The sequence below is a fragment of the Lissotriton vulgaris genome, chromosome 1_1 (assembly GCF_964263255.1).
Source record: "Lissotriton vulgaris chromosome 1_1, aLisVul1.2, whole genome shotgun sequence".
Lineage (NCBI taxonomy): Eukaryota > Metazoa > Chordata > Amphibia > Caudata > Salamandridae > Lissotriton > Lissotriton vulgaris.
Genome location: NC_141685.1, coordinates 110,212,378 through 110,235,594, shown reverse-complemented (window position 1 = coordinate 110,235,594; position 23,217 = coordinate 110,212,378). Strand labels below are relative to the sequence as shown.

The following is a 23,217-nucleotide window of genomic DNA, read 5'->3' as shown; positions in this document are numbered from 1 at the left end:
TTACATTCTTTTCCCCTTATTGATTTGAAAACTTTCTTGGAACTACTGTCTAGAGTCAAATCAGGCTCCCCTATGGATGTCTGCCCCCCTCAAATCATGAAAGAAATCGGTCGTGCCATGCTCAACAGCATGATACCCCTGCTCAACGACTCTCTCACTTCAGGGATAGTGCCTAGTAGCTTTAAGCAGGCCTTACTGATTCCCCTCACCAAGAAACCTGGTATTGACCCGCTGGACCTCACGAATTACCGGCCTATATCTTTGCTGCCCTTCCTATCCAAAATGTTGGAGGCGCATGTCACCAACTGCCTCTCTAATTTCGTGGAGGAATCGGACTATCTCCAACCCAACCAAGCAGGATTCCGGCCTCGTCACTCCACTGAGGCAGTAATATTGGCCGTCCAGAACACCTTGAGGTCCAACGCTGACAAGAACCTTCATCAAGCCCTGGTACTCCTTGACTTGTCCGCCGCATTCGACACGGTTGACTATTCTATCCTGGTCAACCGTGTCGAACAGGCGGGCCTTAGAGACTCTGCCCTAGCCTGGTTGAAATCGTTCATTTTTGAACGTACTCAGTCTGTCCGCTTAGGCTCCTTTTCCGCTGCCAAAGTCAAGTCTTTCTGTGGGGTGCCCCAAGGCTCTTCGTTATCTCCCCTATTGTTTAACTTGTACATGAGGCCCCTTCTTTTTGCCCTGAGAAAGCACAAAGTCACTGTATACAATTATGCAGATGACTTGCAGCTAGTTTTCGTTCTTAATTCCCCAAATGCTGTGGAGGACTTCCAAGCCACTATGACTTTAATCCAGAGTTGGATGTCCTCAAATCACCTTAAATTAAACCCAGGGAAAACTGAGCTGATCCTGCCCGGCAAGAGCGAAATCAGTTGGAGCCCTAACTTCTGGCCTGCTGATATGGGCCTTCCCCCTAAGAAATCTCTGACTGTAAAAAGTCTGGGGATAACCATCAATGAGGACCTCTCGCTAAAATCCCAAATTGGAACCGTGGTTTCCTCTGGATTTTTCCAATTGAGGAAAATTAGGAAAATCGCCCATTTCCTCACTCCTTCCGCCTTAATTCAGGTGGTCATGGCCCTAGTCCTCTCCCACATCGACTTCTCAAACAGCCTATACCTTGGCCTACCTGTAGGACAACTTAGAAGACTGCAGTACTTGCAGAATCAGGCCGCCAGGCTGATCTGCAATGTACCCAAATGGGAATCGATCAAATCAGGCCTAGAGACCCTGCACTGGCTACCCGTGGCTCAAAGAGCCGAATTCAAAGCCGGGTGCATCATCTTTAAGGCTTTGCAAGGCAAGGGACCTCTATTCATCAGGCAGCTGATTGGAAGATATGTTCCCTCACGTAACCTGAGATCAGCCCACAAAGACCTACTTGAAGTACCTCGCTTTAAGAAAAAACGACAAGGTGGCAGCAGCTTCCATTTCTTAGCAGCTACCCTATGGAATTCTCTGCCACTAGCCCTCAGACAGAGTAAGGACCTCCTTGCCTTTAGAAAGGCATTTAAGAGTCACCTCTTCACACAGGCTTACTTGAAATAAAGATTCCTGCAGACTCACCCCTTGTTATGGTTTTTATCTCTTTCCAGCGCCAAGAAGCCTTCGGGCGTATGTGCGCTTTATAAATTTTTAATAACATAACATAATAACATAACATTTGTTCGGCGTGCAAGCTTGCTCCGCGCTCCGCCCATTTCACTGCAATTGTGAAACCAAACTGAAGAGGAGCCAATTATGCCCCCGCCAAGCTGCACAGCCATGCCTTCAAATAAGTCCAATAAATCAAACTCATGTTATACTTCCGTTAATCCATATTTACTCCATTTTTATCAATCTTTTTATCCTTTCTTTTCTTGGATTTATTTTACTCATTTCTTTTCTTTGTCAACAACTTTTCACAACAACACAAGAGAAAGGTGTTTCCACAGGTCACAATTTATTCAAGAACACCCAATGCATTTCGGGATTACCCTTCGCCAGGGGTTTATCTGGGGAAAAATATATACACAACTTTCAAAAAAATCCAACTTCTAAGTTTCTGTACATAAGCATCAAGCCAAGTGTAAAGCGTCATTTATCAGTGCTATCTACTACAACAGTCAAACAGTGTGCAACATTTCCTTGCTCATTTTTCAAACTCCACATCTCGGTTACAATACCCTCCTCAATTTAATACATCACGCAGCTCCCTTTTTGATGTTGAAAACTAAACCGTTAATATAATTTACATGTTAATGGATTGGCAATCGCATCCTTTGAGGAAACTTTAGAGTACATGAAGACCCCCAGTTTCCCCCTGAGCCCTCCATCTAATCTCTGTTCCAGTTTAAGCAATCGAATAATTAATCCCCATACACCGCTTACCGTGACTAGTGTTCGTTGGCTATTTAAAAGCATCATTATAATCCGTGTTACGCGTTTTATCAGAACTTTCCCGTACCATCTCACGGTCTATCTGCGGTTACCCCCGCACTCCTTTACAATCAGTGTCATGATTAGGGGTGTCCATAGATAGAGTGCGTACAGATTCATATTGATAAAGAGCCAGGTCTTCAAGGCCTTACGGAATGAGTGTCCAGAATCGAATTTGAAAGAGGAAGGGAGTTCAACAAATTGTCCGCAGCAAGCGAAAAGGACCTCTCCCCCATCTAGATTTTCTGAATCTAGGCACAGTCACCGAATTCTTGCTGGAAGATCTTAACTGCTTACCAGGGCCATGTCTCCAAAACAGTTTTTTGATGCCTTCTGATCCCATATTATAAAAGGTCTTGTGCACCAAACACAGGGCTTTAAACTCAATTCAGACCCTTATTTATCCCTACATAAAGGGCATTGCAGTAATCCAAAATGGACAACACAAGGGCCACCACTGCCTGTTTCCGCATGGGGGGGAAAGAAATTGATATATCTTTCTGAGAGTTCTTATCATTCCGAAGCAGGTGGAGAATTCTATTTATTTGGGGGCCCAAGGAGAGGGAGGTATCAACTATGATGCCTTGATTTTCGGCACTGAGGCCAGGGCGAGGGCAAGATCCAAGCGTATCTGGCCTCCAAGCCCTGGACCAAATCTCCCGATTGTCTCAGAAAATTAAAATCTCAGTTTTATCCCCATTGAGTCTTAGATAGTTCTCTACCATCCATGCAGCTACAGCCTGAATGCAGCTTTTAAAATTTACTGCTAAAGCTTCAACACTCTCAGTGATGCTAATCATGATGTGAGTGTCATCAGCATAGGATAACACTTCTAGGCCTAAATATCTCACAACCCTGGCAAGTGGGGCTACATAAAGGTTAAAATGGTGGGACTCAATGAGGATCCCTGGGGAACTCCGCAGAACAGCCGTTTAGGAGCAGAAAGGAATTGACCCATCGTAACTCTTTGAGCCTGTTCCGTAAGGAAAGATGTAAGCAAATTAAGGGCGGAGCACTCAATCCCTATTTCCCGGAGCCTCCCAGCCAATCTAAGGGGAGAGATGGTATAGAAGGCTGCCGATAGGTACAGAAGGGTCAGTAAGGTGGTGTGACCTGTGTCGACCTGCTGTCGAATGTTGTTAAAAACAACGGTTAACGCCGTCTCGGTACTGTGCTCACTTCTGAACCCATGTTGCGAGCCATCGAGCAACTGATGATCCTCCAGATAGGTGCTAAGATGGAGGTTCAGGTGTTTCTCCAAGATTTTAGCTGGGACAGGCAACAGGAAATTGAACTGTAGTTCTTTAGTTCCGCCGGATCCAGAGAGGGCTTCTTTAAGAGAGGTTTAACCACAGCCGTTTTCCAGGCAGTGGGATACTGGCCAGAAGTAATAATGGCATTAAGAACTACAGTCAAAGTAGGAACAATAGCCTCCATTCCTAGTTTCAGGATCTTCAGGGGACAGGGCTCCATAGGGGAGCCAGATCTAACTCCACTTAACATCCGCTCCGTGTCTTCTTGAAGTATAGGGGGAAAGGTGCTCAAGCGGCAATCCTTTGGAGGAGCCACCAGAGAAGCCGAAGGACGATCAGCCTTTGACCCTCCGACATTGGATATCTCCAAGGAGGAATATATGTCCTTGATTTTGTCATAAAAAGCATGCCTTTTAATCACATAGCTCCTGGGAGACCTCGGTGTTGGCAGAGGCCGAGGGGGCTAGGAGGGAATTAATCACATTGAAGAGTTCCCTCTGGGATTTAATGGATTCCGTCATCTTGGAATAGTAGATAACCTTTTCCTCATTATTAGCTAGCCTATATTTCTTCAATCTGAGTTCATGCAGGTCCCTTTCGGCTGGGATGAGCTCACGGCTCCATATTTGTTCCTGCTGTCGGCATACCTGCCTACGGTTTCTCAACCTTTAAGTGAACCAGGGCGCCGAAGGGCATTTTCTGGCCACATAATGCTCTAGAGCCACCAAGAGCCAGTTGGAAAATTTCTCATAGATTGATTAACAACCAGGTGGGGGAGACAGCAATAATTACTAAGCTTAATTAGAAGACCCTCCTTATTTATGCGGCTACGGTTTCTCTTCATCTCCACCCTGTTCTTAAAATTGGGATCTGGGTGGGATTCGGCAATTCGCAGAAAAAATGGAATGGGATTATGATCAGACCAAGAGAGTGGGATGGGATCAATCACCTCCATCCTCGGATCGTTAGAGAAGATCCCGTCCAGAATGTGTCCGCCGTATGAGCGGGGCTCCTCACCAGCTGAGGAAGGCCACAGGAGTCCATAGCTTCCAGGAAAACCTGTGTTTCCTGATTAAACATTCCTCTGGGACCGGGAGTCCGGTAGCTGACCACTACCACAAAGCTTTAAGTGGGTAGGATCTTCAAGGAGAAATATAGGGCCTGATAGGGATCTGAGGGAGTTGTGAGGGCCTCAGTGAAGCACGAGAAGGCGTCTTTATAAAGTACTCCCAAACCCCCCTATCAAGTCTGGACAGAGCATACCCTGAGGGGATGGTCTCCACCAGGTCAGGCCCTGAGCAATCTCTAGCCCAGGTTTCAGTAATAAATACCCAATCAGGCCTACGGGAGGAGACAGAATCATTAAATTCTGCTCCATGTTTAATCAGAGATCAGAAGATACCCTGAAAAGGACTGTTTCATGGATAAGGGTAGGGCTGACACGTTTCCCCTTGGGTTTTAAAGCTACCCCCAATGGAATGACTGTCTTACAGTTAACACACTCATATAGCCCAATGCTCACAGTTCATCGACCTGCAGTGCACATCCTTCTATCCTTCTCTCCTTGAAGCTCCAAGAGCTGTCCTCTCGGGTAAACAAGGGGCTTACCAGGGTCTACAATAAAAAGGACAGCGTCCCTGGCACAAGGCGTAAACTTGGCACAGACGGACACAGACAGGCCTGCCTTTGGCGCGCCTGCTGCGTGCGTTCACTGCGCGTCCGGCCCGCCATTCAGATTAAATAGCTGGGCCAGTCAGGAACAACTAGAGCGCTGCCCATCGATCTGGGACAGGAAGTGGAGTACAGCAGCAAGAGTGAAACACTCACTTCCCTCCATACAATTGGCGAGCCGTGGTGGACGGGGGAAGAAGCAAAAGACCCCCCACAAGCCCCCCACCCTCCTGAGATGAAGAGAAAAAGCAGAAGAGTGCCTGGAACGAATGCAGTAATCCCACACAAGTAAGCAATTAAAATAGCTTTAAAAATATTCCCCCACTAGAACGCACACAATGATTCAATAACATTTTAAAATCACAGTCACTTTCTAAACGCAGTAGCAGTGCAACAGAGTGGCAACTCTAATCGGGGTGAACCACTATCACGTGGTGTAGAGGAGGAGACAAATGTGATAATAGTTAAGGAACTGCTGGGCAAAACTGACCTAAAAAGGAACTGGGCCTGCATTGCACCCCCCAACATGTTCCAAGAGTGGAATGTGGCTCCATCATATTATTATCAGAAGTTTGATAACAACAAGAATAGTGCACAGAGAGAGTCAAAAGTTGTGCACAGAAAGAGTCAAAAGTTGAAGTAAAGAAACAAAAAAAAGAGAGATCAAGAAAGGGAAGAGAGAAAGATGAACAGGGGAAAAGGAAACATAGAGTTATATGAATCCTTACCTGACAAATATTGTTTTTGTTCCCCCAAGGGTGGCAGCCACGCTGCACTGCCTGTCATCCCAGAATACCTTGAAAGGAAGTAAAGAAATAATTTTGCATCAGACGACAATCACACTTCATCACATTTTACAAATAACTGTCCTGGATTTACAAAACAACCGAGCCCAGGGAGAACCAGAGTCTGACTTCTGCCTCCTTTAACAGCTATTGCTGTGAATGTTCAACAATTAACCACTGTGGTCCCGCATGCGGCTGTTAACTGTTCAAGTTTCACAGCAACAGCTTTGAATCAAAGGTTTCAGAGTACCGGAGGTGTTTCAACCCCCTCGGTCTCTGGGACACTGTTGTTTTATTAATTAACACATTCTGCCCTCATGGGGCAAACAGTTTAATGACCTTATAGTCAGCCATAGCAGGCAGTACAGCCCCTTAAAGGACCGCTCCCTTGGTAAAGGCCCTTGCCTTTGGAGCTACAACAGCTTCAAAGCTATAATAAAGGTTTCAAATAATTACTGAAAGCATAAACATGGTTACTCAGTCAGAGAAATAATTATCATAATATTTGCAGGAGAATCACATAAAGGGAACCTCTAAAGTATATGAAAAGCCAGAATCAGAAATAACTCTAGCTGTAAGGTCAATAGACAGACCACACACAACAAATGTGTGCTAAGATATAAGAAAACAATTTTTTTATAATATCAAATAGCAAACTAATATAGAATCTGCTCGGCTAGGAATCAAGGAAATGTTCTTAAGTTTTTAGACAGAGAGAACACATTATTGACATGGTTCACGATGAGGTAAAAATGACAGCAATCAATAAATGTTCAAGAAAACATGGCACAACAAAAATTTAATTTAATAAACCACACCTACAAAATGAATAATTAATTGTGACTCTTCCCCAAAAAGCCACAAGTCATTTTACAAGGTAATTCTCTAACATAATAACTGGATCTTAATCACAGTAAACGTTTCTGGCCATTCATTTATGACCAAATTTGTACGGGAACATTTGCTGGCAGCTCATTAGTTGTTTATTAGACATGCCTACAACTTGGACTCCTTTCCCAAGAGGGGTGGGTTGGGCGCTCCTGTCAGTCTGACTGTAGGATGGGAGGCACATTTATTGATTAAAAGGGATGCTGAATTCCCATTTACTTCTTCTACAAAAGAGCCTGTGACTGTTGGGATACGCACGAGTGGTCAGCACGAGTTTTTTGGACTTGTGCTGTAGAATGTGGACTGCTCGTGCTGTGGAATGGGGGAAGGATCTGTCGGCAGTTGCTGCCGGGACTGCTGTGCATCGGATGTAATAAAGGAAGCTCCTACAACTCACCAAGCGTCGTCTTCCTTTCCTTGGCGACAGGATGGTCCGGTGTCAGCTGTTTCCCAGAGGTGTTGCTGGACGTCGTGGTCGTATTAATCCACTCCGAGGCAACTGCTGCGTCGAGTGAAGCTTGGAAACCTCTCCAGTGCTGATGCTAGCCGCTGTGTGCCGACTGCCACTGGCATACTTATGCGGTGGGTTCTTCAGAGGGATTTTTCTTGGTGAGGAGTTAATTTTTTTTTTATTATTGTGTTTCCTGTTTAGCCTGATGCCCGAGCCCTTAACGTCTCTCGTTGCCTCCTACACTAGTGCGTGGGCGTTCCCTGAAGCTGACGTGCTGACGTTTACACGCGTTGCCATGGTTTCTGATCATCAATCTCCGGTGCGATGCATTCGCTCTGAAGGCTTGTTTTAAAGAGACGATCTTTACAGTTTGTACACGCATTTACATCGCGTTGTAATTTCGGTGTGCAAAACATATTGGACATTTGCTCAGTATGAACTGTATTGTTTAATAATTAAAGAGAAACTTTTTTTCTTTCATGAGGTTTATGAAAGGCATTTTAGCATTGAATCAATAGCGTGTTAAAGGCAAACAGGCAAACACTTTAACATTTTTGTGGAAGACATTGTCACTGTTGTAGGTAATTACTTTTCATTTTAATTACTTTTCATTTTTGGGGCAGCAACTCACCCACGCAAATGGAAAAGGTAGTGACACCGCCTCCCTTTTTACAATCACCTGGTCCTCCTCCCATGTTATGGAAACAGTGGATGGCTACAATTTAAGCTTACATTGAAGCAATTGACGGCAATACTTTCACTTCCAAAAAGAAGAAAGCGCTACTAGTGTATAATTTGGGTGTTGAAGGTAGGTCCATTTTGGAGACCTTGCCTCTTGAGGAGGTGAAGATAAGTGCAAGCACAGGTGATGGTGGTGATTCTCAAGTCATTGATGAGTACGCTTCACTCATAAAAACACTTGATAAAAGATTCAGTCCCAAACGCAATATTGTGCTGGAATGGCATACATTTTTACAACGTGCACAGATGCCTGGTGAATCTATTGACGAGTTTGTTGCGGCTTTGAGAATATGAGCTTTAAACTGCAACTACAGAGAATTTAGGGATGAAATTATTTGACATCAGCTCATTGAACGTACTTGTGACAAGAAAGTTCGAGAAAGACTTTTATCTTCTGATGATCCGGATTTGGAAACTGCTCTGACTTTAGCTAAGTCTGTTAAACATTCTCAGTTTTGCATGAAAGAGCTGAGTGCACCTGCATCATCTTCTTCACCAAATTAAGTTAATCTGGTCAGTACCAAGTCTTCTGCAAAATCATCCAAAGCTGTCAACATGGACATTCCTCGAACTTCTTCTACGTCAGTCACCAGAACAAGAAACGATGGTCATGGACTGTCATGTTATTGTTGTGGTAGCAGATCTCACCTGGGAAATTTTAAGTTCAGCTTCGCCATAAACGAATCTTGTTTCAAGTGCGGAAAGAAAGGGCATATGGCACGTATGTGCAAAGCAACTTTAGCACAGAAGGGACCGTCACACACATTAAAAAACATAGAGGATCACAATATGGAGTATAATGATGATGACACTTGTTATGAATTATTGATGTTATCTACCTCGTCTATGGAGTTTGAGGGTGTGTTGGAGATAGTGTCTGTTGATGAGCCTCAGAGAAGGAAATCTCCTGTGTGTCTTATCAGTCTGAATGATATTAACACCAAATTTCTTGCAGATTCTGGTTCCCCTGTTACCTTGGTTAATGTCAAGGATTTTGACACTTTAGGTGGAATTTCTTTGACGCAATCATCCATTAAAATGTTTGCTTATGGGGGTAAAAGAGTAGAGGTCTTAGGCAAATTCAAAGGTAAATTGGAGTACAAGGGCGATGGTACGTCATGTACAGTATATGTTGTTAAAATGGTGCCAACTTATTAGGATGGCATGAACAAGGTGAGCTCGGAATCATCCTTGATCCTAATCATGCAGATATGGTTTTATCTAGACGGGAAGCTAAACAGTATTATGCTAATCTTCCTGACGTTGGGTCGGTACATTCTGTCAGTGCCAGTTCATCAGTTGGGAATGATTGGATCCACAGTTATCCTCTAGTATTCAGTGATAAACTTGGCAAACTTAAGGGATTTCAACATCGCATTGTTTTGAAGGAGGGGGCTAGGGCAGGAACTTGAGAGATTGTGTGCTTTGGGAGTGATTGAACCAATCGTAGGTTCTGGGTGGCTGTCTCCCATAGTTTTGGCGCGCAAGGCTGATAAATCGCTTGGGATGTGTGTGGATTTGCGCAATTTGAATTCTTGCATATGGATAGATCGACAACCTTTGCCCAACATCAATGAAATGTTGTCTACCTTGGAAGGTGGCAGATATTTTTCGTCTCTTGACATATCTTCGGCTTATCATCAAATTGAGTTGTGCAAAGATTCAAGGCAACTCACGTCATTTGTGACTCCTGAAGGTGCGTTCCGCTATTTACGAATGCTGTTCGGTTTGGCATCAGCTTCTGCAGTGTTTCAACGTCTCATGGGCAATTTATTTACGGACACTGTAGGAGTCGTGTTCTTTCAGGACGACATTCTTATATACGGCAGGACTGTACAAGAACATAATGTCAGAGTCAAGACTGTTTTAGATATTGTGAAGTCTAGTGGTTTAACTCTTTTTTTTATGTTTGAAAGCTTTATTGAAGAAAAGTGATCAATACAGTAAGGTGACATCAGCAAGCAACAAAAGAAGGGAAGTTATGGGAAGGTAAAATATAAGCAGCTGATGGCACAATGAAAAAATCTAAGCATTTTTGCATTTTACAGGGGGGAAGGGGAGGGGGAGGAAAGGGAGGGAAATAAAAACCACGATAATACAATATGAGAGTAAAATAGAAATAAGCATAATGAATGTTGATAATAAAGTACAGTAAATGCACAAATATCTAGCAATATATGGAATAATAACATTAGAAAAACATGAATAAAGAAATAACTGCATCAGTGAAATTCAAAACCTGAAACTACCAGCAGGAGTACAACTGTTCAAGGAGGCTTAAAATTTTCCGAAGAAAGTGGAGCATACTGCTTGTTGGCGATTGATCTAAATATAGAGTAAGAGGTAACCAATAAAGTTCAACATTGCGAGAAGGTTTGCAGGAGGATGCAAAAGCAACATCAAGTCTATGGGAATGACATAGTAAATTCCACCAGCAAGTCAAGGAAAGTTTGGTCAGAGACTTCCAATTAGAAGCAATATGTTGTAGTGCAAGAGCCAACATCAGGTCAAACAGACCCTGTGAATGTAGAGGGAGGTCAACAGATTCTGAAAGGCTACCCAGAAACACCAAAGAAATAGAAAAAGAAATAGAAAGATTAAAAATACGGGAAAGACGAGACTGTATCTGTGTCCAAAAAAGTCGAACTGAAGGACAGAGGAAGAAGAGATGAAAGAGGTCAGCATTGGGAGCATTACAGGTCCAGCAGTTAGCAGTAGAAGAAGACAGAAAATGAGAAAGAGAGATGGGAGAAAGATAAAGTCTATGATAGAAGAAAAATAGAGATTGAGTGAGAGATGCAGTACAGGAGGTTTTTAAGGACTTAGCCCAGAGTTTGTCCCAGAGAGAGATCGGCCATGAGAGACCCAAATCTTTTTCCCAAGAAAGTTCCAATTTTGACTTGGAACGATTAGGATCAGGAGCTGAAAAGTATCGATAAATAAGAGAAGCTTTAGGAGTAGTAGAGAGAATGGTGAGTAAAGAGGAAGGCAAAGCGGGTGATACATCAGAAATAAGGGAGTAGTATCTATCAAGAACAATTTCCATAAGAATTAAGTATTTCTTTGCGAATGAAGAAGGGCAGTGAAAATGAGATTGAAATTGAGGGAAGGAACAAGGAGAGGAACCATCAAAAAGATGGTGTACCCAGATAATACAAAACACAACAAGAGCAGACCAGGTCTATGAATGGCGTGTAACCATGACGGAGACCGCGGAACAGTCAGGTGTGTGCGTAAGCAGATGTAATTGCATTACTAAAGCTAAGATAATAGCTAGAACACATCCCATCAGCCCACCCTCGTGGTGGTTTTTCATCATGTGGGAGGTGGTGGTCACTCTGAACCTCGCCCGACCATATAGTGCCGGGGATCAAAGCCAAAAGTTCTAGCCATGATGTTAATCAAATGGTGAAAAAATAAAGATAAAGTGCAGTGCTAGAGTAATAGTGATGGATAAAATTAACTACTAGGACTCAGAGAATGTTCACATTGGAGTCTAAGTGTCAAAGGTTAAAAACACGCCGAGTAGTTAAAAATTGAAGCTACTCATAGGCGCTGTGCAGGTGGTCGACATGTTTCAGCCAAAATGGGAATCTACCCTGGCTTTCTTCAGGACCTATAATGTAGAATCGCTACTGCAACTAACCGTGATTTGTGGACTCACAAAAAACATAAAGAGTACATATCTACCAGGAACTTGATATTCCAATGTTCACTGGATACAGAGATGTAACTTGTTCCTGTCATGAAACACAAAAAAATTATGTAATAATAACTCAGCAATCCAGAATTGCCCGCACACAACTGCATGAGTACACAGTCACCGTACATTCAAACACGCCTGCGCGAATAATTTGCATTCCGCATAGCACAACAAGCATAATAGCTTCATCACACAGAGGCATTTCCTCACAGTGATACTCACCCAGCTTTATGTGGGTGAAGACCTCACCTCACCCGGCAACCGCTCGGGAGAATGAGGCCCCGCTCTGTAGTGTAGAAATAAGGCACAGTTAGCACGCAAACTTCACTGTGCCTAGCCAAATTAATCTACACAAAAACCCAACAAACGTGTGGTAAACACCCGTCTGTCCGACCAAGAAACTGTACACCAATAAGGTGTGGCCCCTGTCCCAAGACACATAGTAGGCACTGATATGTGCCCCTAATTTGTTAGCTTAAACATCCTCTAGAGGACACTTATTCTCAAGACATGAGTAAGATCTATGTATGATCTTAACTATAGATGGCTGTTGTTAGAGTTTAAAAACATGAACAAGGCTCCAACCAAAACTCTATAAGTGACTATTGGTGCTACCTCCTTACAACAGAAATCGTTAGTGAACACATTTTATTTATTAAACCTGTCTGGGCTATTGCTCATCAGCCTTCTTAAGGATGACAACTAAATAGAAGCAGCAAAAACATCTGGCGTCTTACCTATCCGTCGGTGCCCCTCATTGTGACCAAGCGGAAGTGGAGGTGTAAAAGGTACCGCCCTCCTTCTATTTATAACGGTCGAAAGGTTTGTAAATCAGCCACATGGGGCTCCAGATCATGCCTAATCGGCTGTCAAGGTATAAGTCACACGCATAGAAAACGGACCGCAAGAGTCCATGGGGAGACCTCTATGCTGAACCGCGTCCGTGAGCCCAAATGCGGACCCGGACATGCGCAGGCGCGTAGTGAAAGCCACTAATACCTCACGCATGCGCAGCAGCAGAAACTAACGGGAACGCGATGTAAACAGCACTGTCTGTGCGACCATCGCCCTCGTTCTGTAATCCTATGCTGTGCCCATTAGAACATCTTTTTAAATGTTGGAAGACTTGTTATAAAAAGAATTCCAATTAGTATGGAACATATATCTGGACCAAAGCGTTATAATATGTCTGGTGTCCACCTTTATTGGACATCATGTGACCAAGCCTAAATAACTGTCTATGTCGATGTTCTAATGGGCACAGCATAGGATTACAGAACGAGGGCGATGGTCGCACAGACAGTGCTGTTTACATCGCGTTCCCGTTAGTTTCTGCTGCTGTCCGGGTCCGCATTTGGGCTCCACTTCCGCTTGGTCACAATGAGGGGCACCGACGGATAGGTAAGACGCCAGATGTTTTTGCTGCCTCTATTTAGTTGTCATCCTTAAGAAGGCTGATGAGCAATAGCCCAGACAGGTTTAATAAATAAAATGTGTTCACTAACGATTTCTGTTGTAAGGAGGTAGCACCAATAGTCACTTATAGAGTTTTGGTTGGAGCCTTGTTCATGTTTTTAAACTCTAACAACAGCCATCTATAGTTAAGATCATACATAGATCTTACTCATGTCTTGAGAATAAGTGTCCTCTAGAGGATGTTTAAGCTAACAAATTAGGGGCACATATCAGTGCCTACTATGTGTCTTGGGACAGGGGCCACACCTTATTGGTGTACAGTTTCTTGGTCGGACAGACGGGTGTTTACCACACGTTTGTTGGGTTTTTGTGTAGATTAATTTGGCTAGGCACAGTGAAGTTTGCGTGCTAACTGTGCCTTATTTCTACACTACAGAGCGGGGCCTCATTCTCCCGAGCGGTTGCCGGGTGAGGTGAGGTCTTCACCCACATAAAGCTGGGTGAGTATCACTGTGAGGAAATGCCTCTGTGTGATGAAGCTATTATGCTTGTTGTGCTATGCGGAATGCAAATTATTCGCGCAGGCGTGTTTGAATGTACGGTGACTGTGTACTCATGCAGTTGTGTGCGGGCAATTCTGGATTGCTGAGTTATTATTACATAATTTTTTTGTGTTTCATGACAGGAACAAGTTACATCTCTGTATCCAGTGAACATTGGAATATCAAGTTCCTGGTAGATATGTACTCTTTATGTTTTTTGTGAGTCCACAAATCACGGTTAGTTGCAGTAGCGATTCTACATTATAGGTCCTGAAGAAAGCCAGGGTAGATTCCCATTTTGGCTGAAACATGTCGACCACCTGCACAGCGCCTATGAGTAGCTTCAATTTTTAACTACTCGGCGTGTTTTTAACCTTTGACACTTAGACTCCAATGTGAACATTCTCTGAGTCCTAGTAGTTAATTTTATCCATCACTATTACTCTAGCACTGCACTTTATCTTTATTTTTTCACCATTTGATTAACATCATGGCTAGAACTTTTGGCTTTGATCCCCGGCACTATATGGTCGGGCGAGGTTCAGAGTGACCACCACCTCCCACATGATGAAAAACCACCACGAGGGTGGGCTGATGGGATGTGTTCTAGCTATTATCTTAGCTTTAGTAATGCAATTACATCTGCTTACGCACACACCTGACTGTTCCGCGGTCTCCGTCATGGTTACACGCCATTCATAGACCTGGTCTGCTCTTGTTGTGTTTTGTATTTAGACTAGGGGTACGAGCAGAAAGGTCGTTAAATATTCCCCTTGACCCTCCACACGTTTATGTTTTGAGTACCCAGATAATACCCTTCGATCTCCACGAAGGCCATGCAATAGGTCTATTGCGTATTAAAATGAGTGAGTTATACCAAATGGGTAATAACAAGAAGGATTCCCGAGAAACAGAAACCGTGGATATTAAGGGTCGCAAAAGGGAAGAAGTATGTCTGAATAATGGAGGATTAAGACATGGGGCCTTAGTTGTGAAGCGAATTACCTCTTGAAAAGAATAGGGGAGTAATGAGTCATGTTCAACAGAAAGCCAAAGGGGAGAAAAAGTAGAGATGTCTTCTGATAACCAGCGAGAAGCCTGGCGAAGAGAGAAAGACTTATGATAAAGACAGAAGTTTGGAAAATTAACCCCACCATTTGTTTTAGACATACGCAGGGCTGAAAGAGAAATTCGAGCTTTCTTTTTTCTCCAAAGAAACTTAGATAAGACAGAATCAATACGACGGAAGTAAAGAGCTGGGATATGGATTGGGAGCATGGAAAGTAAATAGATTAAGATCGGAGCAATCATCATCTTAATGGAATCAAGACGACCCCACCAGGAGAGGTATAGAGGGTTCCAAGAGGAGAGTAAAGATTCAATCCTGGAGATAACTGCATTCATGTTAAGCTGAATAGAAGATGAAATAGAGTTAGAGAAAAGAACACCAAGATACTTTATCTTCTTAGGATTCCAAGCAAAGCCGGTGGAAGCAAAAAAATGTGGAAGGCAAAATTTGGTAATAGGAAGAATCTCCGTCTTATCCGAATTTAATTTATATCCTGAAACCAGGGAGAATTTCTCAAATTCATTCAGTAAGGAAGGAACCGAGTTAACTGGATCTGAAATAAATAAAAGTATGTCATCCGCATAGGCAGATAACTTAAGATGGTGATCACCGTATGTAAAGCCAGAGATGGAGGGATTGTTACGAATAGAAGATAGGAAAGGTTCAAGAGCTAAAATAAATAGAAGAGTAGAAAGAGGACAGGCCTGACAAACTCCACCTTTAAGTGTAAAGGGGGAAGTAAGTTGACCGTTAACGAGAACTGAAGCCTTGGGCATAGAATATATTAAAGAAACATAAGAAATAAATTTGGAACCAAAGCCATGCCATTTCAGGGAGGCCAACAAAAAGGACCAGTCAACCCGATCAAAGGTCTTTTCAGCATCAACAGAGATGGCTGCCAGGGGAATAGACAGGGAGGGATCCTTACTGAGAACATTAAGGAGGAGTCTGGAGTTGTCTGAGGTGAGACGGACTGTAACAAAACCACATTGCTTCTTCCCAATGAGATGTGGCATGAGTGGGTCAAGACGAAGAGCTGGTAACTTTGCAAAAATCTTATAGTCTACATTAACTAAAGATATTGGCCGATAGTTTTTACAAAATTTGGGATCCCGACCCTCCTTAGGGATGAGGCATATGGTGGCGTCTTGAAATAAGCCTTGGGCCTGACCGGTAGAGCAAAAAGACTGAAAAAGAAAGAGAAGTTTGGGTAAGAGGAGATCGGAGAAGTGTAAATAAAATTCAACTGGAAAGCCATCAGGCCCTGGAGTCTTGCCTTTGGTTAGAGAAGTCAAAGCAGTGGACAATTCGGAAAGGGTGAGATCTGTATCAATGCTCGAGAAATTAAGTTGGGAAGTATCTGGCTTAGGCAAGTTTTCAAAATATGAGTGGAGGAGATCTGGGGTAGGGGGGTTTTCAGGAGAGTATAAAGATTCATAAAAAGATTGAAATTGGTTCAAAATTTCTGCATCCGTATGTAGAAGGACATTAGATGGGGAATAGATAGAGTCTATGATAGTTCGCTCTTTACGCGATATTAAATAGTTAGCAAGAAGTTTGCCTGATTTATTGCGGCCTCCATAATACCGTGCACTACTCCGGAGAAGGAAAGAAGATGCTGAATCTGTAGTAAGTTTGTTAAATGCGATTTTAGCTTGAAGGAGGTCAGGAGACATGTGCTTTGGAGAGGAAGTGTAGAATTGATGTTCTAACGATTTAATATGCGCAAGAGCAACCTTACGTTTCTGACAATTATTTCTTTTTTTTGGAAACAAAATCAATAATAAATCCGCGGGCTGTGGCCTTGAAAGAATCCCAAAGAACATGGGGCGGGGTGTTAGGATCCGAATTAAATTGGAAAAATTCAGAGGTGAAAGAGCGAAAAGAGGAGGAAAAAAGAGGATCAGTAAGAAGGGAAGAGTTAAAGCGCCAGCGAGAAGATTTAGAAATAGGAGGAAGAAGGTCAAAGACAGTGATAATAGGAGCGTGATCAGAAATAACAATAGGTTCAATGGAAGAGGATAAAAGATTTTGAGATAAAGAGGAGGAAAGAAAAATATAATCTAAACGAGAAAAAGAAGCATGTGGGGGAGAGAAAAAAGAGAAATCTATAGTGTCTGGGTGAGTGAGCCTCCATGAATCCACAAGGTGAACCTGAGTAATAGTATCAAGGAACTGTTTATGTGGTTTGTGAGGGGTAAACCAAACAGAGGATTTGCGATCTAAAAAGGGGTCAACAATCTGATTACAGTCTCCACCTAATAAGAAAGAATCATCTTTGTGTTGGAAACATTTTGCAGTAATCAAGGGCCAAAAAGAGGAGTCAAAGGATGTAGGGCCATAAATATTGAATAAAGTAATTGGAATATTATTAATAAGCAGTTTAGCCAGAATCCAACGGCCCTCATCATCTTTTTCTTCAAGGATCACTTTACATTTGAGATGCTTGTGAATCAAAATAGCAACATCATTCTTTTTATGAGAAGCAGGAGAAAACAGGACAGTACCAACCCACAGTCTTTTTAATTTCATAGATTCAATATCTGAAAGATGGGTTTCCTGAATTAGAACAATATCAGGATTGTAAGAGGAGAGGTGTGAGAGTACTCTCTGCCGCTTAATAGGATGGTTAAATCCTTTCACATTCCATGAAACAACTTTGAAGATGAAAAAATATCAAACTGTTCAAAAATTGCAAAATGCAAAAATATACTGTACAAGCAAGTAAGCAAATTACAGAACTAGAAAGTAAGCAAACCATTAAAGGATTGGAAAGAAGAATAGGAGGAAAGAAAGGAAAGGGGGAAAGAAAAAGGAAAAAGAGAAAGGTAAAGGAAGGAGGGTCAGCAACGGAAGAAGAAGAAAGAGAGGAAATAAGGCATAGAAGACAGTACAAATCCATAAGGATGACTGTAAAAGACATACCTGAAGGGGGAAATACACAAAGGGAGGTGGGGAAGTGGTGATGCGTTACAAGACGGGTAGACCAGGAGGAGAGTCACAGCCGCACCGAGACCTCACAATAATTACAAGGGGCGAAACATGACGATGAAGGGGACAGCCAACACATATCTGCATGAGGGAGGAAAGAAAATAGTTAATACCGTATGAAACATGTAGTGCGAAACATATAACCATACAAAGGATAAAAAGAGAGATGAATCAAGAGAAGGAAGAAGACCAATGGAGAACATGTTCGGGGAAATACAAGAAGAAGAAGAAAGACAAGGCTACAACGAGGGAGCTTGTGCAAACACAAAAGGGATATAAGAAAAAAGCAAGAAGAGGATTAGATAGAAATACAGGAGAACTAGAGAAAACAATTAGAGAGTATTACACAAAAAACAACATTAACAGTTCAGCCACTGTTTGAAGGAGATGCTTCCATTCCCTCTTCACCCTGTAGAAGAAGGAAATTTCGTAGTTCACCAGGATCTTGAAAGGACCATGTCTTATTCTGGTGAGTAACTCGGAAGGTACAAGGATGGAACAGGCCATATCGTGCTCCAATTGAGCGCAAAGAAGGGCGGTGAGCCAGAAATTCCTTACGCCTGGAAGCAGTAGCATTAGAAATGTCTTGAGACAAGTAGACTCGTTGACCCAACCAAGATATTTGTCTCTTGGACCTTGCTGCCGAAAGAATTGAGAGAAGATCTGTGAACTTCAAAAAGAGAATAATGACTCCACGAGGTTTCGTAGATGACGTTGTTCGTGCTCCCAGTCTATGAGCTCTTTGAATACTGATGGACGTAGTAGGAGGCATGTCTAGAAGCTTCGGGATGAAGGAGGTAAAGAAGTTCACCGGGTCATCACCCTCAAGATTCTCTGGTAAACCATAAATACGAAGGTTGTTCCTTCTGTTGCGATTTTCCAAATCCTCCGTATGCTGCTGTAAAGAAAGGACAGTCTTTTCCAATGCTACAATGCGTTGCATATTGGATCGAACTTCAGGGATCTGTTGTTCAACTGAGGATAGCCGAGCATCCATGGTCTCCCATTTATCCTTTAAAAGTTGCATATCTTTGCTTGTCTCCTCGATGAAAGGGCGCATTGCACGAATTTCTTCCAAAATTTTATCAATGGAGGATGAAGAAGAAGAATTGTCTGGTGTAGGAGAATCTTGTTTAGGTCGTTTGCTGGATGTAGCAGGAGGGGAGGACCTATTGGACGACGATTGTCCCGAGGGGGAACGCTGAGAAGAAGTTGCCATTGTGGTAGAGTGACTAGATGTAGACGCACCAGTTGGAGAGTTCACAGGGTTAATTATAGAAGGAGCAAAAACAAACTTAGGTTTACGTAACCGCACCATAGGAAGATTGCACGCTAGTATATTTGATAATTGACAACGCTCTGAAAGGCAAATCAGAATGCGCAGAAAGCACTCACTCTTATAAGGAAAGTAAATGTGTCTCAGAGGGTCATCTCAGCACAATTAAGAACAATATGAGACTACAAGACGCTCCATAAACAAGGCACGTTTAAATATCCAGGAGTAAGTCTAGGAGCGTTGAAGGCAATAGGAGACCATAGCAGGGTGCACTAGAACACTTCCAGTAGACCAAAGGGTTGTGCGTATCATGACATGCAAGAGTGCATATATTGAAATGAAAGTACTTGAAAATACACAAGCATGAGGCGCAAAAAGTAGAAGGTAGTATTCCTCAGGATACACTCAGAAAATGCACTAAAACATCCTCTTAAGTTTGCGCAGGTTTTCACGCAAAGAGAGCCAGCGGCGCTAAATAGCCAAAGCGCTTAAAATGGCGGGAATGCGCGTGAATGCTGGAGATAGCGTAGTATAAAGCTCCACATCATAGGGTCCGTGAGGCTTGGTGATACAAAAAACAGACATTAGGGAGCCATTGGGAATGCCACCAAAGCACTGTAGGTGAGCAGGAGGGCATAGAAACAAGGAGAGCCTGGAGCGCTGAAGAGGCAGAGCTTCTAAAATGGTGATCGTCACACAGGCGGCGCCATGACGTAGACTCCAGCAGCTGCCTCACATAATAAACAAAGCAGTACAGGGCACAGGAAAAGGTATTAAAAGCCGAGTTTCTCACCCCAAAGTCCGTTAGTGCTGGATACTGAGCAGCGAGAGAAGCAAAGCCTGGCCGACCCTGGAGGCGGAGGTCCGGTAACGTGAGGAGAGTTGAAAATGGTGGCTGAATGAGGCGCGTCACTCATGTTGCGAACTAAGTCGAAAGGCGGCACTCTGAAAGCCGCAAAGTCGCTCCGCTTGGTCACCGCATGTTCCAGTCCTGGAATCCGGAAAGGAGGCAAAGGAACAGTCCCCTTCACATCGGGAAAACTGTATCGAGATGATACGGTGCGGCGGAGCTCAGCACCTAGCCGGCCATCTTGCGCGGCATCCAAGCCACGCCCCCTAGTGGTTTAACTCTAAGAAGGGATGAATGCAAATTTCTTAGGAATGGTGTAGATTATCTGGGGCATCACATTTCAGTTAAGGGGGTGGAACCTAAAATGAAACTTCTTGATGCCATCCAGAATGCCCAAACCAAAATGAGGGGCATAGAGGTATTGATAGAGTCGTCCTCCAAACAGAGCTTAGTATAACCAAAGGGATTCTATCAAAGAAAAGTGAAGGGATTTTTTATTTATTTTAGTTTTTCTAAACGGAGTGGTACTAGGCTCTCTCTTAGAGGTGCAAAGACGAGAGCACAATGTGCTTGTTAAAATACCCCTCACACACTAAAAAACCGTAAGTGTCATGCTTCATCATAGGGGTCTTATGAGTGTTGGAGTGTATGATGAGACGATAGTGTACCCACAATTACGCGGTCACTATATCATTCTCTATCGAGACAACCAAATCGACAAATAGCCGAACCCGATTGAGACCATAGATTTTGCCTGTTTGATTCAAAAAATGCATATGTTCGCACTTATAAATTAATAAGCGCATCTCCCAGGAATGTGAGACATGAGTATCTGTGTGTTATTTTTCATACAGATTGTGATGCTAATTGATGCATACTTGTTGGTTTCTCTCTTTCTCTTTTCCTTTGCAGAGACCATAATGGGTCCATTTTTCATTTGAATACTTTTTGCTTCACCTGGGCCCACTCATGCCCCGAAGCTCAAACAGCCAGCTAATTTTTGCTGATTGTTTATAGGACAGTAGGCATATCTATTTAGGAATGAGTACCTAGATGTAGGGACCAGTATTTCGGTCCTGATGAGTAAGCAGTAGGGGTCTGCTTACGAAACATGTCGACTAGGTAGCCAGCTATTGCTCTACCTCACAACCCCTTCTTAACATTCCCAGTTAGAGAAACCAATAAAGTGTATTTTTTTCTACTAAGCCAGGGAATTTTTAACCTTTTTCTATTTTTCGCACCCACTAGTGTTAGGTCCCTACACTCTCACTGATACACATCCACCCACACATAGCCTCTGTCACAACTTAAGTGCTCCCGCGTAGTCGCCTGGTCGTAGCACGCCCCGTCCCGTTTTAGGGGCGGGAAGACCCCTATGATGAAGCATGACACTTACGGTTTTTTAGTGTGTGAGGGGTATTTTAACAAGCACATTGTGCTCTCGTCTTTGCACCTCTAAGAGAGAGCTTAGTACCACTCCGTTTAGAAAAACTAAAATAAATAAAAAATCACTTCACTTTTCTTTGATAGAATCCCTTTGGTTATACTAAGCTCTGTTTGGAGGACGACTCTATCAATACCTCTACGCCCCTCATTTTGGTTTGGACTTACTGGCAGCGCACAGCTGCGGAGGCTGACGGAAGAACCCATAAACTCTTCCTCTCTACCGCCACACAAGTGACTCTGCATTCCATAAGTAGCTTTTGTTAGACAAAGGGGACTCCTACTGCATTTTTTCACTCTTATTGACTTCAACATGGCCGACTTAGGTCTAACATTCACTGAAGATGAAATCTCCAACCTAATGGCATCTTTGGGAACATTCGAGGGTCTGAACACCACGGGCCCCTCCAGCAAAAACAATGACAAGAGAGAGCCTAGTACCACTCCGTTTAGAAAAACTAAAATAAATAAAAAATCACTTCACTTTTCTTTGATAGAATCCCTTTGGTTATGCCATCCAGAATGCACCTGAACCCTAAAACAAGGACCAGCTACGCCCTTTCTTGGGGCTGGTCGAATATTATGCAAAGTTTGTTTCAAATTTCTCTGATAGAACTGTATGCTTGCGTAATCTTCTTAAAAGAAATGTTAAGTATATTTGGTCTGAACAGTGTGCCAATGATTTTAGTTCCTTGAAAGAAGCAATTGTTCTGGCACGTCCACTGAAATTGTTCAACATTAGGGATCAATGTATGGTTATCACTGACGCCAGTAATGTGGGTCTCGGTGCTGTTTTGATGCAGAAGAGGTCTGACAATAGGGAAGAGATTATTGCTTTCGCTTCCAGAACACTCCGAGGTGCTGAGGAGACTTATTCCACGATCGAAAAGGAAGCTTTGGCTTTATGGTGGGGTGTGCAATACTTTAGGAATTTCTTGTGGGGTAATCACTTCGTTCTCAAAACTGATCACAAACCCTTGGTGGATCTCTTTACAACTAAGGGTGGGGGTAGAGCCACACCTCGCATTGCCAAATGGCAGTACAGACTTGGTGAGTTTAATTACTGGTTAGAGTACGTACCCGGTGTGCAGAATTGTGTAGCCGATTGTTTATCTAGGTTACCTCTTCCCCATGATATTTTGGAACCGGAGTGTGATCAGTTGGAGGTGGTGTGTGCTGTTAGTACTGTACTTAATACTGGTGCTGCTTTATCGGAAGCAGATTGGAAACTTGTGGTTTCTGAAGATGTTGATTTGTGTAGAGTAATTGGTTTTTTAACTCAGGGTTGGCCGGATGATAAGGTTCTTCCTTCTGAGTTAGTTCCTTTCAAAAGAATTGGAGATGAATTATCCTTAGTAGATGGAATTTTGCGCAGGTGTGGTTTAATGGTTGTTCCAAAATCACTGTGTAAACCAGTTTTGGAGCTGGCTCATGTTGGTCATTCGGGCATTCGTGCTATGAAACGGAGAGTACGTGAAGAATTTTGGTGGCCGGGTGTTGATAGGGCCATTGAACATTGTGTTCGAGATTGTGGACCTTGTATTTTGAGTGACAAAACCCAGGTTACTTGTACTTATGCCATCAAACCCATCTTATTGAAAGCATCACCTTCGAATAAATTAGCGTTTGATGTGGCTGATCCATTCAATGATTTAGATGGTACTCCTAAATATGCTTTAGTTTTAATTGATTACATGTCGAAATG

The 23,217-nt window shown here is 43.0% G+C and overlaps 1 protein-coding gene across 1 annotated transcript in view; it reads right to left on the bottom strand.

Annotated features, from left to right (window-relative positions):
• Nucleotides 1-19,162, bottom strand: part of LOC147737645 (uncharacterized) — a 339,012-nt gene extending 319,850 nt beyond the window's left edge. Inside the window, 1 exon segment of the mRNA XM_086924706.1 lies at nucleotides 18,899-19,162. Coding sequence (XP_086780832.1) covers nucleotides 18,899-19,162 — 264 coding nt within the window.
• Nucleotides 19,163-23,217: the final 4,055 nt, after the last annotated feature.